The sequence below is a fragment of the Podarcis pityusensis genome (assembly GCF_964106645.2).
Source record: "Podarcis pityusensis genome assembly, chromosome: 17".
NCBI classification, from domain to species: Eukaryota; Metazoa; Chordata; class Lepidosauria; order Squamata; family Lacertidae; genus Podarcis; species Podarcis pityusensis.
The window spans coordinates 9982375-10005318 of record NC_138042.1 but is presented as its reverse complement, the minus strand read 5'-3'; the positions used below and the strand labels follow the sequence as shown (position 1 = coordinate 10005318).

The 22944-nt window shown below is 47.1% G+C and overlaps 1 protein-coding gene across 4 annotated transcripts in view; it reads right to left on the bottom strand.

The window, feature by feature from the left end:
- Window positions 1-10911: 10911 nt before the first annotated feature.
- The window catches only part of DOCK6 (dedicator of cytokinesis 6), a 99611-nt gene continuing 87578 nt past the window's right edge, over window positions 10912-22944 (bottom strand). For all 4 annotated transcript variants that reach the window (XM_080988022.1, XM_080988023.1, XM_080988024.1 and 1 more), the window contains 7 exons: window positions 21591-21716; window positions 19562-19651; window positions 18750-18986; window positions 16488-16631; window positions 16070-16176; window positions 14215-14382; window positions 10912-13011 (listed from right to left, as the gene is read on the bottom strand). In XM_080988022.1, the coding sequence (XP_080844148.1) occupies window positions 12969-13011; window positions 14215-14382; window positions 16070-16176; window positions 16488-16631; window positions 18750-18986; window positions 19562-19651; window positions 21591-21716 (915 nt within the window). In that variant the 3' untranslated portion in view covers window positions 10912-12968. The remainder of the gene's footprint in view (window positions 13012-14214; window positions 14383-16069; window positions 16177-16487; window positions 16632-18749; window positions 18987-19561; window positions 19652-21590; window positions 21717-22944) is intronic.

The following is a 22944-nucleotide window of genomic DNA, read 5'->3' as shown; positions in this document are numbered from 1 at the left end:
GCGCGAGGCTCCACCCCTCCCGTTGAGACCACGCCCCTCCCGCCGAAGCCCCGCCCCCGCCGTCGGAAGGGCAGCGGCGAGGAGGAGGAGGAGGAGAAGCGGAGCTGCCCCGCGAGCGGAGCGGACGGACGGACGACGCCTGCTTGTGCCGCCACGATCGGGCCAGAGAGGGGCCCATCCAAGCCCGGCGTAGTCTTCTGCCTGGTTGTTTGCACGCTGGTGGGAACGCAGAGCCCCGTGAGACCATCGGGGGTCCCTCCAGCTCTGTGTTTCCCAAACTTGGGTGTCCCACCTGTTTTTGGACTACAGCTCCCATCATCCAAAGGTAGCAGGACCAGTGGTCAGGGATGATGGGAATTGTAGTAAAAAAAAACCCAGGTGGAGACCCACGTTTGGGAAACACTGTTCTAGCTCAGTATTGTCCGCACTGACTGTATGTGATGGCCTGGGATTCGGACTCGGAGGCTGAACCCGAGGAATCCCAGCCTGCACAGGATTCCCCGCCTCCAGAACCAGCATGAGCCTGAAGGGTCCTCACCTGTGCTGGATCCTCAGGTGCAGGTACCAGCTGAGTCTGCTCTGGCTCCTGAGGTGATGGAGGACCCATTGCCTGCAGGTGCTCCACTCTTAGCCCTGTCAGGGGAAGCTGAGGTTGCCTCTGGGTCCGGTGACCCTCCAGCCTCTCCTGAGCTGCAGACGCTCAGGGCAGAGAGGCAGAGGGAACTAAGTTCCCACAGGAGGAGTGCTTGCCTCCAGGCCAGGAGAAGCAAGTCACCTGTGGACTGGGGCCGCCCTATGCCTCGGGGCAGATAAAAGCCAGTCAGCCCCAGTCCCAAGTTGCGGGAGCAACGTTGTTAGTAGCCTGTTCCTGCCTGCACCCTGTCCTGCTCTTCTGCCAGTGTTCCTGACCTCACCCGACTCCCTGCCTTGGACCCAGCTTCGGCTTTGACGGACTGCCTCCATACCGCACCCTTGACCTCGGACTGGACTCGGACCTTGCCACACGGATAACCCTCGGGACCAGCACACTGTCAGCCCATTGGGGGAATCCATCTGCCTCAGTATTGCCAGCACTGACTGCCAGCAGCTTTCCAGGATTTCTAGCAGAAGCCTCCCGACTCTGACCTGGAGGGACTGAACTTGGCACCTTCCGCTTGTGAGGCAGATACTTTGCCACTGAGCTGTGGCCTTTGCCCTCGCCCTGCTTGTCATTCCCAACAACTGACAGTGGAGGGATTGCCTGGCCAGGCTGGCAGCCACTGATCCTGGAGCCTCTGACCCAGACCGGACCCTTCTGCCGCCTGAGGCAAAATGGGGAGGTGCTGCCCTGCACAAGTGCCACCCATCCATTCCTTGCCACCTCTGCCCAAGCCTCCCTTGCTGGGGTCGCATGGCTGTGGCTACTGGGTTCCAGCGAGATCTCGCAAGAGCCCTGTGAGTTCACACAGAGGCCTTGCATTCCTGGAACCCCAGTGAGAAAGGGATCTCAGGAAGGTCGTGGGAGGCCTCTGCAAGATTTTGCGGGGTTCTTGCTTTGGCAGCGGAGGCACACCCATGAAGACACCTGTCTCAGTCTGCCTCGTGGAAGGGCCGACCTTGCTCTGTACACACTGTCAAGTAAAAACCCCACTTGGTTGAACTTCCTCTTAAATGCATATCAGCTGCAACCAATCTTGATTTTAGTGGATTTTTGTATTCCTCCTTATCAGTGCTGTTTTTCTAGAACTCGCTATGAATGCCTCCCTCATTCTCTTAGAATGCCAATGGCACCCACCTGAGAGGTGCTGGAACTGAGTTCCGGCTGGGGGGGCGGGGCGGAAAATGCCCTGCTTGTAATATGGCATAAGCAGTCTGCCCCCTACTCACAACTCCACCCATTTAAGCTATGTGCCCTGGGCATCCTAACTGTCAGAACTGTTGTGCTGGCATATCGATCATGGCTCTGTGGTGGCTCTCTCCGCAGAAGGGTGCAGAAAGAGCTGTGTTTTAACATGGAAGCTTCTCAAGCACCTTCTCTTCCCGTGTGAAAAGAAAATAGGAAGATCCATCTAAAAGATAAACCAAGGAGAGAGAGTCACACGAAGCTTAAAAATGGCAGAGAAATAGGTTGTTGCTCAAGTCAGATCAGTTGAGAAGGAGAGCGCTAGCTTTCAGGGGAGATGCCTGTTCCCCACCCCCTGAAATGCTAAATTTAGTGCACAGCAAGCGTTGATAAAGTAGCCTCCAGGGAGAAAGTTCACACACACACTTGTTTTACTTGATTGCTGAAACATCAAAGGACGACTTGCACATGTGTAAAAGCCTCCACAGCTCTAACACCACAAAAATAACTTTCATATCAGCTCAGCTGCAGGACCCTTCGGTGGAGTCAGTTCACAACTTGAACCGTACTCAGGAAATATACATGCACGACCAAAGTGGCAGCCTCTTGCAAAGGCAGTGTGGGGTGCTGGGTTGGGGAGGGAAATGTCTGCCTAGCAACAGCTTCTGTCACTTCCAGGCAGACTACAGGCTGCCATTGCCCACCATTTTCGGGAGGAGGCAAATGGACCAGAGGAGTAAGCTGGGAGGGCAGTTAAGTAGGTATACCAAAGTTTATGGCGCAATGGCAGCTCGGGCACATATGCACTATGCTCTAGCCTAGTTGCACACATGGGAGAGTTCCTTTGTCAGTGATTTGTTCCTAATAATTTGAACTGTCTTGACAAGAAGACAGCCATTCATTAGAGCTCAGGGACCCAAATAAAGCTTGTTGACCGATCTTGTCACTCAGAAACAAAGAACTGGGGATGCAGAAAGGCAGAGATGGGGAACGCGGGGGCCTCAATATGTTGCTTGGTCCCAGCTCACATCAGGCCTAAGGGACGTGGGTGGCGCTGTGGGTTAAACCACAGAGCCTCTTGGGCTTGCCGATCAGAAGGTTGGCGGTTTGAATCCCCGCGACGGGGTGAGCTCCCGTTGCTCGGTCCCTGCTCCTGCCAACCTAGCAGTTTGAAAGCACGTCAAAGTGCAAGTAGATAAATAGGTACCGCTCCGGCGGGAAGGTAAACGGCGTTTCCGTGCGCTGCTTTGGTTCTCCAGAAGCGGCTTAGTCATGCTGGCCACATGACCCGGAAGCTGTACGCTGGCTCCCTTGGCCAATAAAGTGAGATGAGCGCTGCAACCCCAGAGTCGGTCACGACTGGACCTAATGGTCAGGGGTCCCTTTACCCTTTACCTTTACACATCAGGCCTAGCCAGCATGGCCAGTGGCCCATGGCCAAGAATGATGGCAGCTGCAAGTTCAGGAACTTCTAGAGGGACCATGGGTTCCTCACACCTGCAGAATCTGCTGTGAACTTGAGAATCGTGGGCACTCCGGCAAGATGCATTTAACAGGGAGAGGAATGACACAAGGCATGTATATGGGTGGGACCTTCCTCCTCAATTCATGCTGATGGTAAGGAACTTCTGCCCAACCCTTAACTGAGCCAGGACAACTTCCTTCTTTCAGTCCTTAATGCATCTGACCATAATTGAAGTCTTGGCTTCAGGTCAACAAGCTTGTTGGTCTGGTCTCCTTACAGTTTCTCACAAGCTGGGAGGTAGATCAGCTGGCAGAAGTCCCCTGAGTCACAAAATAGTCCCTGTAGGCCTTTTAATGGCCTGATCCTTCCTGTAAAGATTTCCAGTTCCATTACATCTGTGATATTCAGCGGTTGCCCCAAACACAGAGCTCTGCAGACATCGAAGAAGGGAGAGCGTGGGCAGTCTCGTGATTTGGATAACCATTCAGTTCCTCCCAGCCAGTCGCCAGCAGCTAGCATGCCTTTGTATCAGAGCAGTTCCTCTTGAGCTCACCCCAAGGGGATTGTGGTGGGGCAGCTTCCCCCTCCTCTTATCGATACATTGGTAGTGGGTAGGAGAGAGTTGGGGCAGCAGGCAGGAAGTGGTCACCCCATGAGTGTCGCCCAAAGGGAGGGCACAGATTGAGCAGACAGCTGCTAGGAAGTGATTCATTCAATAACAGAGGAGGAGGGAGAATAACATGAGCAAATGAGATGCTCATGTTACATTGGGTGTCATTCTGGCACAGGTTTGGAGGGGATCCCAATTTTTGTAGTTCGTAGTTAATAAGCCTGTCGTTCCTTCAGGAAGAACAAGAACATTTACTGTAGAAATCACAGGGGGGCTAAAAAGTGACAAGTCTACCTTATAGCATCCATCTCATATTTCTAAACACACTTTCATGAAAGGCGTGAACATGCCCTCCTACATTTCTCCGATGAAAATAGGGACGTCCCGTTCCATAATGATAATTTTACTATTTATACTCCATACATCTTACTGGGTTGCCCCAGCCACTCTGGGCAGCTTCCAACATATAGAAAAACACAATAAAACATTTTTTAAAAACCCCTTCCCTATATAGGATTGCCTTCAGACGGCTCAGGAGTCGGATAACTCCATAATGCCCTCCAACATTTCTCCAATGAAAATAGGGACATCCTAAGGGAAAGTGGGACATTCCAGGATCAAATATGAAACCGGGACAGCTTCTCTAAATCAGGGACGCCCCTGGAAAATAGGGACACTTGGAGGGTCTGAGAAGAAAGCTGGTTGAGCCTCTCCACCCTCATGAAGAATACTATGCAGTACATGTCCCCAGATTAAAATCTGAGTTTCCTGGAGTGATTTCTGCCATCACAGTGGCGGTTCCTGAAGTTCTGGGCTGAAATGGATAAAGCAGATTAATGTATCTGGGGACGTTCCCCGTCACACACAATGCCTTCTAAGCAGTCATGTCCACTAGGCTACATGACCTAATCTTATGGGCCATGGATTCCAGGGAGATTTCCTGCCTTCCTTCCAAACCAGCATGTTTAAGATTGCAGCCTAAAGATTGTTAGGGTAGGGTGTGGCTTCCCACTAATTCAAAACCAAGGTCCTGTTTTCTAAAAACATCCTCGACAAATATGGAAATCACTGGCAATGCTGTTTTCTCTTCCTTGGTGCTTTCTTTCGTTTTTCAGTCAGTGGTTAGGATGGTGGGAGGCATGATATTCCAGCTTTCAGGACAGACATCTCTTATGAAGTACACCAAAAAATCCAGCTTTTGCTACGGTAGCCTTCACCTGAAAAGGAAGCTCAATTTTGTCCTGGGGGAACGCAAGCACACTGCATTCCCAGCAAGTTGAGTTGCAACACCTCCTGCTAAATCCTTGGGTTGCTCTCGCCTGCACATCAGCCTCCACTATCATTTGTACATTTAAAGCAAACAAAAGAACATTGGGCTCCTTCTAGAAGTGTAAAGGTAAAGGGACCCCTGACCATTAGGTCCAGTCGTGACCGACTCTGGGGTTGTGGCGCTCATCTTGCTTTATTGGCCGAGGGAGCCGGCGTACAGCTTCCGGGTCATGTGGCCAGCATGACTAAGCCGCTTCTGGCGAACCAGAGCAGCTCACGGAAACGCCGTTTACCTTCCCGCCGGAGCAGTACCTATTTATCTACTTGCACTTTGACATGCTTTCTAACTGCTAGGTTGGCAGGAGTAGGGACTGAACAACCGGAGCTCACCCCGTCGCACGGATTCAAACCGCCGACCTTCTGATCGGCAAGCCCTAGGCTCTGTGGTTTAACCCACAGCGCCACCCGCATCCCTTAACTACGCAAGGTATGATCACCTAAAATGTCACTCCTTTTTTTGCAACGAATCAAATAGTTTCAATCGTCTGTGGTTCTCACCAAATGAGCCCAAAGGGTATGCCAACCTCTTTCTTCCCATCCTACCTGTAAAGCGAAATAATTTTTTGGAAGTCATTTCCCTGGCATTTAGGATGCCTTCTTCTTGGCTGGCACCATTTGAAAACTTTTAACGCCCACTCACTGCCAGGAAGTCCGGATTAGCAATCTTTGTCTTTAAGTGCATCTTGAACATAAAAAGTGATGCATTTCACCTTATCAACGGGGAATCTTTGGAGTCCCTAAGGATATATAATTCTTTCCACATTTCCTGTTCCTCACCCCACCCTGTTGGCTTGGGGGGTGGGGTGGGAATCAGCTCCCTCTTCTCCTTATCTGTGCTCATTCCCTCTTTCCACTGTTTTTCAGCCCCAAAACTCAGATTCTCCTTCCCTCACTATCTGTAGCCACTCACTGCAAAAACTGGGCTTTTATTCTCAGCTGTTACCCCAAAGTCTCCTCCTGGCTCTCTTCTGGTTCTTACCTAACAACTTTCCCAAAGCCAGAGTCACAGATACCGTGTGGGGTGCTAGCTGGGGTTTTTTTTTTTTTGCCCTGGGTGAAGCCTCCAGAGGGGTACCATTGAGGCTCCCAGCCTGTGTGTGCGCATGTCCTGGTTTTTGGGTGTAAAAATGGCGTCATGGGTGAATTTTGCCAAATTGGCAAAATTTCAGGGAATACCCGGATGTATGGCAATGCGATGGAAAAAGCAATGGAAACAGCTCAAAGTGCATAAAATCACTATTTTTGCAGGTGTCAGGAATTTTTATATAGCAACCCTATGTGGGGGTGTGTGTACCAAACTGGGTCTTTTACCTGAATGAAATAAAGCCTAGATTTGCCTCTGCCAAAACACTCCAAAATTGCTACCCAAACTCCCTTCTCCTTCTCTGAATCCCTTGTTTCAAAACAAGCAGTCTAATCTTCCCTGTTCTCTCATTCAGCCAACATCACTCCCCCGGCTGCCCCCCCCCCCCATTTCTCTTTCGTTACTTTTTCTGTGTTTTCAGGCATGTTTTTGGAACAATTGGTTTTTAACTCTTTCCTCTGTTCAAACATCTTTGGTAAGTATGTTACTTCCCTTTTTGATACAAGAAAAATTGACATTTGATCTTTCTGTTGCCCTTGCGGTGCCAAATTCTGGAGTTTATCCAGGTCTCCACGATAAAAAGATCCCAAAATATTACAGACAGATTCGTGATGAAGGTTAAAGGTTATCAAGGGCCATAATGGCTATGTTCAGAGGCCATGTACTGCACTCTCAGGGGCCTGCTTATGAGAAAGAGGAGAGCTTATTTACATGAACAGGAAGGTGATAAGTGAAGCAGGTGAATCCATTCACCATCTCTCAACCTTCCCTTCCCACTTAGCACCCTTTGAAGTACCCTTTTAGCAGCAGGCTGATTTTTTAGTTGATTTTTAAAATTTGCACTAACATGCCTTTTCACCTACGGTTAGTTTTAAAATATTTAGAAATCCTGCACAATTGTGGTTAAACGAAAAAGCATTTTAGCATACATTTTCAAAAATGGACTATTTTTAAATCCCCCAGTGTTGAATTACCATAAAAATGCTTTTAGTTTGTTTGGTGTTGCTGTTGTTTTTAAGGGTGGCGGGGAGGTTAAATTGCAAAACATTGCCTCCCTAAAAAGTGCTCTAGCAGTGCAAATTAAAAAGCCACCGAGATTGTATTGCAAAGTGAATTTGCTCTTCCCCACCCAGATGGGTGTCAAATATCCACTAGTGTGAATGAAATATAATGAGATGTACACAGAGGGGAGAAAGAAAAGAAAAAACCTAACTCTCCTCCACAATTAAGTGTGGAAAGTAAATTACACCCCTGCCAAAGTCTCACGGTGGTAAGGGAGTGCTAAGAGCCATTGGTTTGGTCTATCACCCAGTAACAGGCAGAGGGTTCTGTATGTGATGGCTTAAGAGGAAGAAAGAGAGACCAAGAGACAAGCACACATCTCTACATGCTTGGTTTAGGCATGTGGAAAATAATCCCCTTCTGACAGTCCTCCTCTGCTTGGCTTTTCGAAGAGGACATTTCCATCATCCACTGTGGGACAAAGGACCTTGCGGGAGCATGTCCCTGTCCCATTCTGCTGTTCCAATATGAAAGGGTTCATGGAACAAGGTAAAAAGGTAAAGGACCCCTGGACAGTTAAGTCCAATCAAATGAGACTATGGGGTTGCGGCGCTCATCTCACTTTCAGGCCGAGGGAGCCAGCGTTTGTCCATGGACAGCTTTCCGGGTCATGTGGCCAGCATGACTAAACTGCTTCTGGCACAATGGAACACCGTGATGGAAACCAGAGCACACAGAAATGCTGTTTACCTTTCTGCTGCAGCGGTACCTATTTATCTGCTTGCACTGGTGTGCTTTCGAACTGCTAGGTTGACAGGAGCTGGGACAGAGCAACAGGAGCTCACCCCCTCATGGGGATTCGAACCGCCAAACTTCCGATCGGCAAGCCCAAGAGACTCAGTGGTTTAGACCACAGCACCACCCGTGTCCCCTGGTTCGTGGAATAAGAGGGGGTCAAAAGGAGTCCATAGTCCTTTCACCCCTGCTTTGTTTTTAAACCACAATTAACCCATTTAAAGACAAATCACGAATTTTAACATTACCTCCTGTCCCCATTAGCAGGGAGTCACCACAGTTACAAATTTCTGAGCAAAGGCCTTTGTAGTGGAAAGCTCACATTTCTGCAGATATTCTTCTATTCTCTCCCAGTGTCTAGACATGGTTGCTGGCACTTTTGGCTTTTAAAGTAATTTGTGCAGGGGAAAAAAAAAAGTAACACAGGTTATGTGTGAACCCAAACAACTGTTCTATTCTGAGCTGCCTTAGCAAAGCGCTTCCTTCACTGTTCTGTTTTATTTCTGCTAAGATAATCAGACAAGGACAAGATGCTATTTTCTGCTTTTGCTGTAAACATCCCAAAGTCATGGGGTTCCCATTAAATGTTCTGGGCCAGCAATACTAACTCCTGCAAGACCCAGGAGGCCCTCTCCAGATATGAAAGCGTCCCTTCAGAATTACGCCAAGACATGCAAGGGCCTCTCCAATTGGACATTGAGGTACTATTATAATAACAGACCCAGCCTTGGAGTACCGTACTTTTCCGTATATAAGACGCCACTATGTATAAGATGTCCCCTATTTGGGGGGACTCAAATTTAAGAGATGGCAGAGAGTTGTTGAGCTTTTTTGGGGAGGGTTGCTAAGCTTTTTTCCTGTCTGTCCCATCGCCGACAGAACCTGCAAATCGCACGCCCAACTGCGGGAACATCAGCCAATCAACACCACTGATTGACGCAGCAACCAATAACGGCTACTGACAGCCGTGGCAGCAGCCAATCAAACGTCCACCCTATGCACTATCCATGTATAAGACGACACCCACTTGTTAGGAAAAGACCTAGTCTTATACACAGAAAAGTACAGTATTTGCTGTCCACGTTCCCAACACACGAGTAGCCCCCTTCTGGGGCTTTGTCATTAGCCTCCTGCCCTTCTATTACACTTTCACAATTCAAGCGTTCTTAACAGGGGGATTTCTTCTTCCCTTCACCCATTTCCAGTGCATAATAGCTCCATATCAGCCCAGTTTTCCCAACGCAGCAAAATATCAGCTGCCCACCTGGGCTGTGGCCTGGATGCTCATCCCTATTAAAGCATTAAAAACAGCAGAGAGCCTTGTGGCACCTGTACACATTTATTATGGGATAGACTACAACCAATGAGAAGGGTTCATCAAGAAGTGTGATCTTGAGTTACAGGTATATGCATAGACACACTTTGTTGTTTTTAATGCAAAAAGCTGGCACAGTTACTGCTCTGGAAACCATGAAAGCACTGAAGTGCCATGGATGGTCTAGTGTGATTACAGAGCCCATAGTGTGCCAATAGGTTTGCATGGCAGCTTCAATGATGAAAGCTCCTTGTACTCTTTTCTTTTCAAATTGCCTGTGTTACTGCAAGACACCAGGTACTCCCAGCACTCTCCTGTGGGATTTCCTGTGGCTCACTTATCTTTGGGCTCAACTCCCCCATTACTCTCTTCTTTCACTAGCTTGTTGGCCAGATGGTTTGCAAAAGCCCAGGCACAATTGCAAAACCAACCCACGGTCTGCAAACAAGGCCCCACTGAGCATCAGCTACGCCTTTGCCCTGCACCTGGGCATCAAACCCACACTGCTATTGGGAAACCTTGTCTGGAAGCTGGATCTTCCACCTTGGGATTCAAGCTCTTCCCATTGTAACTGTCAGCCCTCCCCCATGTTGTTTTGTTTTGTTGTTCCTGGACAGCAGAGTACCACGGTGGTACTTGGGAATGCTTTGCATAACGCATGACTCTTCCCTGTTATCGTTTTTTTGCTTCATACTTCTCCTCCTCTCTGGGCTTCCTTGTTCGCAAATGCCTCTCCTCAAAACAGTTCTTCTGCTTATTTTTCTAGGCCCCTGAATGCCCCATCCTTGGCACGGCAGCACTTGTGATTCAGAAACATTGGTGCAGGAGGGCTAAAAGGCTGCACTAGAAATATAGCCACAATCGGCACCTGGAAAATACACACAGCCGAAATTAAGTGTTTGCACATTAAACAAATAAGTAGCTATCCTATTTTTAAAAGACATCTGAAGGCAGCCCTGTTTAGGGAAGTTTTTAATATTTAACGCTGTGTTGTTTTTAATATTTGATTGGGAGCCGCCCAGAGTGGCTGGGGAAACTCAGCCAAATGGGCGGGGTATAAATAATAAATTATTATTATTATTATTATTATTATTATTATTATTATTATTATTAGTTAAATGTTTGGATTCAGAGCCACTGCGTTTTGTCAATGGCAGCAGAAAGGGTGTTTGTGGTGGTTAGAAAAACAAGTCTGTCAAAACAGAGAAGGAACAGGAATTAGGGGACAACAGCAGCCCTATCCCAAGGGTGTCCTAAAATTTCAAAGCACAAAGCAAACTCTGTCCATATCCGTGGGTTCTTGCTAACAATGAGGACCTAAAACTTGACCAGTTCAAAAATGGAAAGTTGGGTTCTCTGGATTCACTAGGCTCTTGGATTAGTTCTTGTATTCTGAAGCTTATGGCACAACTGTAGTTAGTACAGATTCCTAGGTGACTTGAGTGTGAGCAAATGACACAACCCTATTCATTAATAAGAACAGAATCAGTCTCTTTGGATTTTGTTTAATGGCATTATAAATAAAATGTTTACAAACTTCTCCACCAAGGAGCAAGACATACAGAAATCAAATCTCAGCTGCCTACCACTGGCCTGGCCATAGCACAAATGTAGCATTTACCATGTCCAGAATATCTGGCCTGGAGCAAGGTAAGAGGAGTGGAACTCTGATCCAGAGAGAAGGATATTTCTTAAACAAGAGAACGTGACATTTTGAATCCGAACTGTTGCAGCTTTGGTTATAAGTAAGCAACTGAACTCTAGCACTTAGCTCCTTTTGTTAGGAAAGAGCACCAACTTCAATTTTTATTTTTTTTAAAGGGGTCTTTGGGTGGTTATGTGAAGGGGGTTACTGAGCAAGGGAGAGAAACAATGGGAAGTTTCACCAGTTGGATTGGTCCAGTGCCTGTACGAATTTACGAAAACCAAAAAGGAGAAACTTGGAACCGAATCAGCACTGCTTACACAAATCTGTTTGTTTTAGCTTGTTTCACTTTCTCCAAAAATAATGCTAAACTGAGCAAGGAAAAAAAATACTCAGTCCAAATCAAGGGAGTCCATACAGAAATATTGTCTAGATTAATCCTATGTGTTTGAATGAAATGCTCCCCATTGCTTTCAAGTAAATCTGGATTTACTCTCTCCAGTAGTAAAAACACAAGAGCATTTTGCCATTGCCCTCGATCCTCAAATCATGCCCTATTAAAGAAAGCAGAATACACTCATTTCTCCCAAATACACTTCGCTCTGCCACTATGGGCAGGGGCTAATCACTACTCTCCCAGGAAAAGGATGTTCATTCCTATGAGTGAGATCAAAGTCTAAACTCAACTTGAGCCTGCAGCGGTGATTTTCCTTCACTACCGCTTGCTTGGGAAGGTGGAGGAGAGGCACTGACGAAGGTGAGGGATGTTCACAGTTCATTCATCCTCTTAACAAACAAATGCACACACAGCCCCTCCCCCTTGGCATTTTGGGGGCGGAAGGAGGGGAACAGAACTCCTCTGCTCACTCTAGAAGGCACTGCTGTGATCAAGTGTGCGTGCAAATACTAGCCCCTGCCTCAAAAAGGGTATAGCAAGAGGCATGTGAAATAGGGAAGGGTCTTTGGCCCGTGCTGCAAGTGAGGAAGCTGAGGGTCCCAGAAGGCAGTTGGCAGAAGGCCATCACTTGGTGACCAGCTACATAAAAACAGACTGTCAGGATCTCCTGGGAAGGGGCTGGAGGGAAGAGACGAGGAAGTATGGGGTCAGGACTCCTGGGTTTCAGCCCAAGCACTGGGTGGACATATCAAGCTCTTAGTGCAAGAGGACTTGGTCACCTCCAAAGGTGAGGAAGCGAACCCAGGTGTCCTAGGTTTCAGCCCCCTAACTCAACCTCAGAGACCGCTGCCTCTCTCTCTTCTTCCCACCCTCTCCAGTCAGGAATGGGAACAAGAACTTGGTCCTGTCATTCTTGTTGATTCATGAACAAATAGCTGGCAACTCTAAGGGGTTGGTAGCCAAAAAGGGGAGTGTCAAAAACAGATCAGGAGAAAGGGAGAAACCTAAGTTTTTGGGCTGAGCCCAGCTGTCAAGACAGAAGACAACACAGAATCCACAGTGGGTGGGCCTCCAACTTCAACCATACCCAGAGTTTCAAATCTGGCTATTCTCTGTGGAAGTCAAAGGCCCATGAGAGCAAAAGCAAATCTTCAGTTCATCAGGGAAGAGGATCTGCAGATGGTCTCACAGCTGGGGTGCAAGGCTTCCTGAGGGTGGGGCACAGCTCTGAGCTGCACAAATGTGGGAGCCAGATCACTCCCACCGCCAGCTCCCACAGAGATGTCTCCTTCCTCTTGAAGTGTCCGACTGGCCCACATCCTGGAGAGAGCCTGGAATGACACGGGAGGGTACTCCAAGTCTCAGCGTTGGCCTCCCAGAACAGAGCAAGCAGCCTGACTTCCTGCTTGGCGGCAACCCTGGAGGATGCAAGGCTCAGTAGTTCCCTCCCGCGAATGGTCCCTGCAGTTTTTCAGGTGGTCCGTTCCAGCGGGGGCTTCCCTTTCTAGGCTTCAGTCTTCCGCAAACTCAGTCTGCTGAAGGAGTTTCTGGCAGGAGGAAACAAGCACAGTGCAAGACTCAGAAGAAGAAAAAGCATGTTCTGTAACTGGGGATTGGGAGGGAATGATAACAGCATGGCAAATGGCTTCATCCTGAAGGTTCAGGCAGATAAGAAGACAGTACACATTTACTGTCCAAATCTAAGTCATCCTGAATGGATAAAAGCCACACTAGTAAAGCCTGAAGCACAGCTTCCAAAAAACTGCCACCTTTATAAAAGGTACAGAGCAAGCTGCCTATGCCAGCTCAAAAACCACTGGTCCACTTAGTTCAGTATTGTCTAAACCACTGAAGAGTCAAAGCTCCAAGGTATTTACACCTTAGAATTGGAGTGGGGCGGGCAGACAGGTGGTCCTCCAGATAAATGATGTTGGAATCTAACTCCCATGTCGAAACCAGCATAGCCAATGGTCAAGGATGACGTGAGCTGTAGTCCAGCAACTTCTATAGGCAGAGCCGCTGGTTAGCAAAACCTGCTAGGCTGAAACTATGCACATGAAGGAAGTGTCTGCACCGGCTATGTGCCGCAGTGCAGTATACTTGGGGAATGAGGAACAATCCTTCAGAACTGGTGTACAGGATTGTGGGGACCCCAGAGGTTTTTTCCACTGTGCTGGTGAGCAGATGACCCTGGGCTCTGCCTTAAGAGGCTGGTTGGGGTGCCCTTCTGGTGTCTTCCAACTCTCTGACCAGGGGCTGCGAGCAAGGACCGGGACCAAAACTTCCTTATCCTAACAAACAAACAAAAACGACATAAATGGGATAAAGGAATAAAACCAACATTTAGCAGAAATTACGGATAGACTTCCAGGTTCAGGAAGGAACATGTCCTTTAAAAAAAAATGAAATGAAATGTATGGAGCTCATGCTGTAGTCTGTGTTTTCTTTCCAGACCTCCGGGCAAAATCCCAACAGCAGCTTCCTGCCCTGGGGAGCAGCACAAGGGCTTGGGAAGGCGCTTCCAGTTGATGGTGCCATGTCTGCAGAGAAACCCCAGTAGTCCTTTCTAGGCTTCTCATAAAGATCTTTGCTGAAGGGGGAAAGACAGAGGCCAAAAGGACGAGTAGGTGGCCAGTGGAATCCTGGCAGCTGTCACCACCAAAGTTGCCTGTGTGGTCTGATCGAAGCATCTTCGATCTGAGTCTCTGCTCACGGCCTTTTTCGGAATCTGCGCAAGAAGGTTTCCTCACCTGTGTGCAGAATGGGGGGCCAGAGGGGTGTAGAGTTGAGGGATCTTGCGGTTGAGAAGCGGGTGCAGGGCTTCCTTGAGGCGCTGGTAATTCCTCTCCAGCTCTCGGAGAAACTCCCGCTGGTCTGGTCCAATCAGCGTCTTGTTCTTGCGAAGGGCGTCTTCACACCTAAAAAAAGAGGAGTTTGGATTTGGATTTGATATCCCGCTTTAACACTACCCGAAGGAGTCCCAAAGCGGCTAACATCCTCCTTTTCCTTCCTCCCCCACAACAAACACTCTGTGAGGTGAGTGGGGCTGAGAGACTTCAGAGATGTGTGACTAGCCCAAGGTCACCCAGCAGCTGCATGTGGAGGAGCGGGGAAGCGAACCCGGTTCACCAGATTACGAGTCCACCGCTCTTAACCACTACACCACACTGGCAGCGAGTAAGAGGTTCGTGGTGGAACCAGCTCAGGGCTGACTTTAAGGAGTTGTCACTCACTCCAGGCACAGACTCCAGGCATAAAGTGCTGAAAAGCAGACCATCTAAATTTCCTTACTTTAAAGAGAAGCACAACCAGGAATTAGAACTGTCAGTCCTCCGGACAGAGGGGAGCTAGGTCTGTTCTCTGCCACAAGAAACCCCAGGACCATTCAGCCTCCTCAGATGATTCTTAAGCTGCTATCCTATGCTCACTTACTTGAGAGTAAGTCCCTCTGAACTCAGTGGAACTTGCCTGAGTAGATATGCAGACAATTGAACCATTAATAAACTATAAATAACATCTTCATGTTATTTTTAAGCATTTAGAGGCTTAAAAATTACAGGATATTCTCTGAAGGCACCACCTTTTTTAAAAAGAGTGGTCATTCTTATTACCAGCTATTAAACTGCTCTGGAAGTGGTTGCAGGGGGCAGAATATACGTTATCCGATTAAAGTAATGTTGAGTATGCTGGCAGTTAAAACATCCTCATTTTGTCAAGCTTCATGCTTTAAGGTGCTGGTGAAACCACCATATTGATTTCTACTGATGATGTGTTGTGGTTGTCTTGTTGGACTGACTGATTTTAATGTTTTTAAATGATTTTCTGGATTCTTGTATTTTGTTATTCTGTTAAGATGCCTTGGGGCATATCAGGTGAAGGGCAGGATACTAGTCTAATGAGAAATATAATACAGGCAGCCGGCAGGTGCTTTCAGCAGTCTCCCCCTGCATTTACAGTTAAGGAATAGGTAGCTTCATGAATAATAATCCTACTTTCCCACCCCCCTCGCTCAACAAGAATTGCACCAAGATCATGCAGCTGGATGGCTCGGTTGGTTACAGTGCGATGCTGATAACGCCAAGGCTGCAGGTTTGATCCCCGTAAGGGACAGCAGCATATTCCTGCATTGAAGAGGGTTGGACTAGATGATCCTCAGGGTCCCTTCCAACTCTATGATTCTGTGAATACTAGTTCTACAGAACTAGTTCTAGAGAACGAAACAGGAGCAAAGCCCCTTCCTGTTCAATGGCTGATGTGTGGGAATGGGATAGGAAGTAATTTTTAGCCTAGCCCTCCATTTTCAAAGCATTCAGCATAAATTTAGACATTCAAATCTCCTGGAAAGAAGGTAAGCTAAATTTCCAACAGAAACTTCACATCCAACAAGATTCAAATTGCGACAGGAAGCTCTTGGCAGGGTGTTTAATTAAACACAGCAGGATGCCAGACATCAGCAGCCACAACAAAACGTACTAATAAGCAACCTCAATTCTCCGAAAAGGCACTTGAAGCAGAGCAAGACTGAGTGGATATATCCATGTAAGGGCATTACAGGCGGAAAAGGATTTCAAGCTACAGATTCAGGGCAGGTGTGCTGTGCAGTACCTCTTGGTGAAGTCCTTGAAGCAGAGCCTCAGCTTATTGTGGTGTCGGTAGAGCTTGGGGTCTTCGGGGATCTCAGCCAAAAATACTTGCGCCACCTCCAGAGGTCCCTGGAACACAAGGGGCTTGGGGTCAAGGAGAAGTCCTCCTACTGCCCTCCACATTGATTCTGACTCAGTAACTCACTCTCAGCTATCAAAATGGCACCAAGGGTCTCCATCCTGTTTTCAGGTTCCCTTCCCCTACCCTCTACTTCCGTGTTAACCTGAACTCCTTACCCCCATCAGACCCAGGATTAATTTCTGTTCTCACCCCATGCCTGTGATCTGCTGACCCACAGTCTCAAGGGGTTTGCTACTTTGGCTGGAAGCTTCCCTTTCCCCCCAAATCGATCACTTATTCCCATTCCGTGGGCAACTACCTGGTTGACTATGGTGCCAACACATCCTTGCAGCACCATCTGCAACATCTTGGCATCAGGTGGATCTTGATGGGTGGCAAAGGCCAGCTCCTGGGTCTTCTTCTGCATGTCCTCTATGGCCACCTCTATGGGAATGAGAATAATCTGGGGAGAAGAGACCAAACAACAGAAACACAGCTGAAGCGTCAGGAGATGGGCATGTGCCATTCATATAAAACCCCAAACAATACATTCTGGGCCCAATCTAAATTCTGCATTAAAAAAAAAGGCTCAGTTCTGCAAACTGCAAAAATTAAGCAAATTGAGTATATATACTGTACAGTGGTACCTCGGGTTACATACACTTCAGGTTACATATGCTTCAGGTTACAGACTCTGCTAACCCAGAAATAGTACCTCGGGTTAATAACTTTGCTTCAGGATGAGAACAGAAATCATGCTCCGGTGGCGCGGCAGCAGCGGGAGGCCCCATTGGCTAAAGTGGTGCTTCAGGTTAAGAACAGTTTCAGATTAAGAACGGACCTCCGGAACGAATTAAGTACTTAACCCGAGGTACCACTGTAAATGCAAGTCCCACCTATCAAATGCAATACGTTCCCAGGAATTTGAGCATTCACATAATAAGTGCATTATGGGAACTTTTCTAATCTGTGATCTCTCTACCCCTCCCTACCATGGCTTCTTCCTAAAATGGCTGCAGTCAACTAGAAAGAGAAAGACAAAGGAAAAACTGATTTGTCCAATCTCTCCTGATTTTGATTTGTCCAATTTTGCTCTCCATTGGCTCCCTCCATGCAGTGACAAACCTTGGGGTCTCAAATTTCAGCAGTGCTCCGTGCGATGCCAAAATTCAGTGGCCCCACCTCCTTTTGCCTTCCATTCTACATCATAATTGCAGCACCCCCTGTGGCACCCCTGAACCCAGTGTGACTGAACTGGTCGCGCTCCCCTAAACCCGCCTCTGCTCCATGGTTTCTACCTGGAAATGGCAGGCGCCAACCAGGAAAGCATAAACGAGCAAGGCAGATGGCGAACTCTGGCTGTTCAGATATCTGAATCAGCCATGCACGTAGCGAGGTCTGGGCATGATTCATTGTGTTTCGATAAGTGAATTTTGCATAATGAGCAAGCAGATCGTGGGACTCGCATGTATGCTTAGAAAGTTGAGGTCATTTTAATCTGTTTTATATTTTTATATGCTTTAAAGTATAGTTACGATTTCTTCTTTATTTCACTGTTTTATCTTTTGTAAACTGCTTTGAGGTTGTTGTCTTAGTAATATAATCTTTATTAAGAGTAACATGAAACATTATGAACAACAAATAATGGTATTGGTCACCAGAAACAAAACAAAAGACAGTCATAATATTTGTATGGCAGAAAATAATAGCAGCGTGTTAAGTTAAAGAACTATGCTTTGGGGTTTGTCTGTTTGTTTGTTTTACTATCAAGTGGTGAATAAATTCCATGAAATATAAACAAACAAGTAAGTAACTAAGCAAGCAAGCAAGCAAGCATGGCTTCTCTTTTATAATTTATTCTGCAATGTTTATTATTTATTTTGAGTTTTGTCAGTCTCACAAGGGGAGTGGGGAGAGACATTTTAGCAGAAATGCTGGATCCCACCCCACTGGAAAACATGTCACAGTTTTTCTGGTTTCTGAGATTGCGGAATGCATTGCTTACAAGCTCAGGGACTCAAAATGTGCTTTTGAATTTTTTTGGGATTCTTGCTTAGCTGAATTTTTTCACTACTGTCAGGGAACTGCCATCAGCTCAGAGGTGAGAGGTGGAAGGGCAGTTGTGTTATAGGGAACCTCCGAAGATCTTGTGAAGCAGTTCCAGTGGGGAGGAGGTGCAGAGACCAGGAGATGCTAGGGAGAGCCTCAACACGGAGCCTGAGCAAAGCGGAGGGGAGGGAAGTACCCCTTTGCCAGCGCCCAGTCTGCGCAGTAGGTTTCGGCGCAGAGAGGGGAGGAGAAGGATGGGGGTCACACGGCTGTTATTCTGGGGGAGGTACAAGGACTGGCTACTCCCAGATTCTGCTAGCGACTAATCCAGACATGAACTTGCGACGCTCTGCACTGTAAATAGTTTGCACTAATAATAAAGCTGGAAAAGACAGGTTGGAGTCCTGCCTGTTTGCTCTCAAGCAACCACACCACCACCTGACAACTACACTATTTTTTTATTTCTGAGAATTGTAGCCCCCGCGGCCCTGCTTCCCATTCTCTTTTGCCTCCACCCCCCACCCCAGAGTACCTCCTCCTTGTGGATGACATTGATGCGGGTCTTGATGTAGGGGAAAGCGTGGGAGGTGGTGAGCAGAGTCTTGCGCTTGAACTGCTCGTGCAGGTCGCCGTGCGCTCGCCCGTCCAGCGTGAAGGGAGTACAGAACATGAAAGTGCGCAGGTTGTAGTTCTTGTCAAAGTATGTGACACGATCCTTCAGCTCATACGTGTCGAAGAACGGCTCCACGTAAGTCAACTGGATGTATGCCTGCGGCAAGGAAGACAACAAGGCGGCAGGGGCAGTCAGTAGAAAGCTGGGGCAGCATCACCTCATTCTCCTCTGCCACACAAGGGGTCTGCCTGTCCTGACTGTCATCTAAGCTACCAAACACACTGGAGCCAACGGACTATGGGAGAAAGCATCTCTTGGTGCTGCAAAGGCTGGACTACAGATAAAAATGACCTTAGCAGACTGCGGTAATAAAATACCTTTACCTGCTGCCAAAACTATTGCTATGGCATGGGTCACGCCATAATTTCAGCTTCCTATGAACAAACCAAGGGTTATGGAAGTAGTGGGGAAATAAGAACCTATTTTAATTGTGATATACGGTGCAGGGAGAAGGAAGGTGGCCATTTAGCCTAGAAGGAATAGCATGCATCAAATCTTGTAGAGATCTCTTTCCTTGCTGAACATGAGACACAATCCCAGACCACATGGGGCAGAAGTCCCCCTCCTCCCTATAGTTATTCCAGCCCAACAAAATATGCAGACTAGTCCCTCAGCAGTGTCTGGCTTGCTAATGCAAGGCACTCCCAACACATGACAAAGAGCGAAACTACCTTGTTAGGATCCAGCTTGGCTTTGTCCACAGGGTTGGAACCTTTGATGATTTCTACCATTTCATGCCCAAAGCGCTCAGTGTAAAACTCCTGCAAAGGGGAAAGGATACAGGGGAGTTCTTCAGAGCATGACAAAAGGGACAGAGATGAACATTTGGACTTCTACAACCACTGAGACCAAGGAAAATTCCTTGCAGCTATCGTGGAGAGAGGCTTATTCTGTGCTTGCTTCTGAAGGGCAAACCAGAATTACTGTATTTTCGCTCTATAAGACGCACCAGACCATAAGGCACACCTAGTTTTTGGAGGAGGAAAACAAGGAAAAAAAAAATTCTGAATCCCAGAAGCCAGAACAGTTCTGGCTTCTGGCTTAGCTGCGCAGCCTGCATTCGCTCCATAAGATGCACACACATTCCCCCTTACTTTTTACGAGGGAAGTGTGTCTTATAGAGTGAAAAATATGGTATGTGTGTTTTATTAAACGTGCACTAGCCAATTTGAGTATAAAGAAGGGGTAGGTAGGAGTCATTTTTCCTATCAAAGCGAGTGCATGGCAGACCCAGGCTGGGTGTGAGAAATAACTTAAAGCATCTGAGTGTGGCAAGCAAGGCTTTCAGATTCCATACCACATCCCGATGCTCAGTTTGATATACAAAGGAGACCCTACCGCAACTATGCTTTTGTCAAATAGGGAAGGATGCCTTTAAGAGACATATGCTCTCCTTGGTCCTCAAAGTAAATGGTGGGAAAAGCCCCGAGGACACGACGATCTGCATGGACAGGTGCCACAAATCAGCCCTGAGAAAGCAGGCAGCCGCCTCCATCAAAGCTGGCTCCAAAGCCTCTTCCCTTTGGCTCTGCTTGGACTACAGCTGAGCGACACCTTTGCCAAAAGCCACAGCTGCCGTGGCTAAAGCGAGGGAGCTTTTGGGAAGATGGGTTGTGAAGGGAAGGGGTTGCGCACGTGTAGGAGTGAGTGTGAGTCTTGCTTGTTGTAAGTCACAGCTTCCTCCCTCCTTCAATACTGCTTTAGCCAAGTTAATTGCTGTACCAGCAATTAGACAAGGAGAAGAGACAGGTTGAATCCATGCAAATACAGGGGTCAAACATTAGTGGAACATCCCATCCCAACTAAGTACAAACTCTTGCAAGTAGTTGAGAGTAAAGGCTATTATTTCACATAGGATGGAATCCCCACATGGAAATGTAACTGAGCTGAGTGCATCTTTCCTTCCATCTTCCTTGGCTCCCCTGGCTTTCATTGCCTCCCTCAGTGTCTAATCTGAGTGCCTCTGGGCAGCAGAATCTATCTTTTTTGCTTGTTATTGTGTAGACCACCATGTACTCTGATGATGTCATCTAAACAACAACTTGTGGGTTCCCTGAATGTAGACTATCTGAGCTGCATACATGTGCTTGAAAGCCAAGCCAGCAGCATCTTCTCAGCACATTTATGCCAGGTATTTTTGACCTGTTCATCTCCTACATCGTCCCCACTTCCCCCAAGGAAAATGTTGCATTACTTCTCTATTAGCCTTTTGGTGCCTGTTATTATGATGATTATTTTATTATTAGGCTGTCTGTCATTATGCGTTTTACCATGTTTTTATTATGTTTTTTATAATTGATGTTCTGTAATGTATTTTTAATGTACACCGCCCTCGGACCTTTTCGTAAAGGGTGGTATATAAACCGAATAATAAATAATGATAATAAATAAAAATATTGATGAAGACATTCCTCTTTCAACAAGTCTTCTAAAATCTTTATCCTAGTTGGAATCTGTCCTGGATACAAGTTGCTTTTGTGACTGTGTTTTAGACTGCTTTTATATTTATAGTTGTTTTTATAAAAAAAGTTTTTATATGTGATTTATTTTTAAAAAGTGTTTTTATATGAAACTGTTGTATATGTAAATTGCTTCGGGATGCTTCATGAGACGCACTTCAATAACGACATAAATGACCAAACCGACTCTCAACCTTCATGCTTGATCCATACCTCTTTTCAAGGATGTTTTAACTCTTACCTCAAGCCGGTGAGAGATCTCAGCCAGCTTGGTGATGGAGGGTTCCTTGTAAACAAACTCTTGTTCATCCAAATCCCCAAACTTGCAGCCATAAAAACCAACTCGGAAATACGTTCCAAACATTCTCTTAAGTGATCTGCATGGTAAGAGTTAAGATAACCGTGACAACAAATCAGGCAGATAACTTGAATGCTGACTCTAAAGCCCCAGTAAGCATGGCTTACTAAATCAACCACCAAAATACCCACCCTATTCCCAACCACTTTGCTCCCTGGAGGCTTCCATATGCACTATGGGTGAATCTGGTGCTTGAGATCCAGGAAGCCTACATTAATGTTCCCACTGTCATTGAGTCCATAAAGAACCAACTCGATGACCGCTGGGTTCACAATTTGCTTTAGTGATCTTTGCCTGGGGTTAAATCACAAAATCTGCACCAGTGACCCCACCTGAAATACAGATGCTACAGTTCTAGCATCTCCCCTGAAGCCTCCAACCCAATTCCTGTAAGGTGAAAGTAGTTCTCCTTAATATACACACAAATGAACCAGACCACTGCTCCCCAAGACAAAATTTCAAGAAGTGCACTCCAACTTACCAAATCAGGCCAGCAGGACCACAAGCAGATGGCAAAGTTGAAAGAGAAGCAAAATAAGAAAAAAGAAGTTAGAAAGAGTACGGCAGCTACTGGAACACAGCAACTGTCAAAAGGGGGCAGGTAAGTGGAGGGCAGCTGGACGGTTTCCATTTTTTTTTGTCCTACAAAGTTCAAAATACCGCCTCATCCCTAACAGCCGCTGCAATCCCTATGACTATGTGCAGAAAATTCTCTCTAGAGATCTCTCAGTTGTACTGCAGAATTATCATCACCTGCTGCGTGCTATTCCCCCCTTCTCCCACCATACTCCCTGTCCAAATTGGTCGGACAGGTCTCTTGAGACATTTCAAGCAGTATCTGGGAAGAACCAAAACCTGCCCCCAGGAGCACAACCTGATATACCACAACAGATTTTTATACTGCCATGGCTGGTACCCACAATAGCGCTGGTGATGAGTGGCACACCCTTCTATACTGATACATGCAATGCCCGAAGAAGTTGTGCCGGCTCCTCTGGGTCTGGAAGAAGTAGGTGCAATTAAGCAAAAGCATTCCCTCTCACAACTACAGTCATCAAGACATTGCTGCCAGATCAGGGCTACAGCCACAGCAATGGTTAGGAGGACCTTGCTTCCATTTCTGCCCTAGAAATGACTGCCTGCACACAGCCCAAAACTGAACAAAACTGCCCCCTCCACAGCATCATCTGTATTTCAAACACGCTCTGAGCATCTGCTTGACATTTATGGAACCACT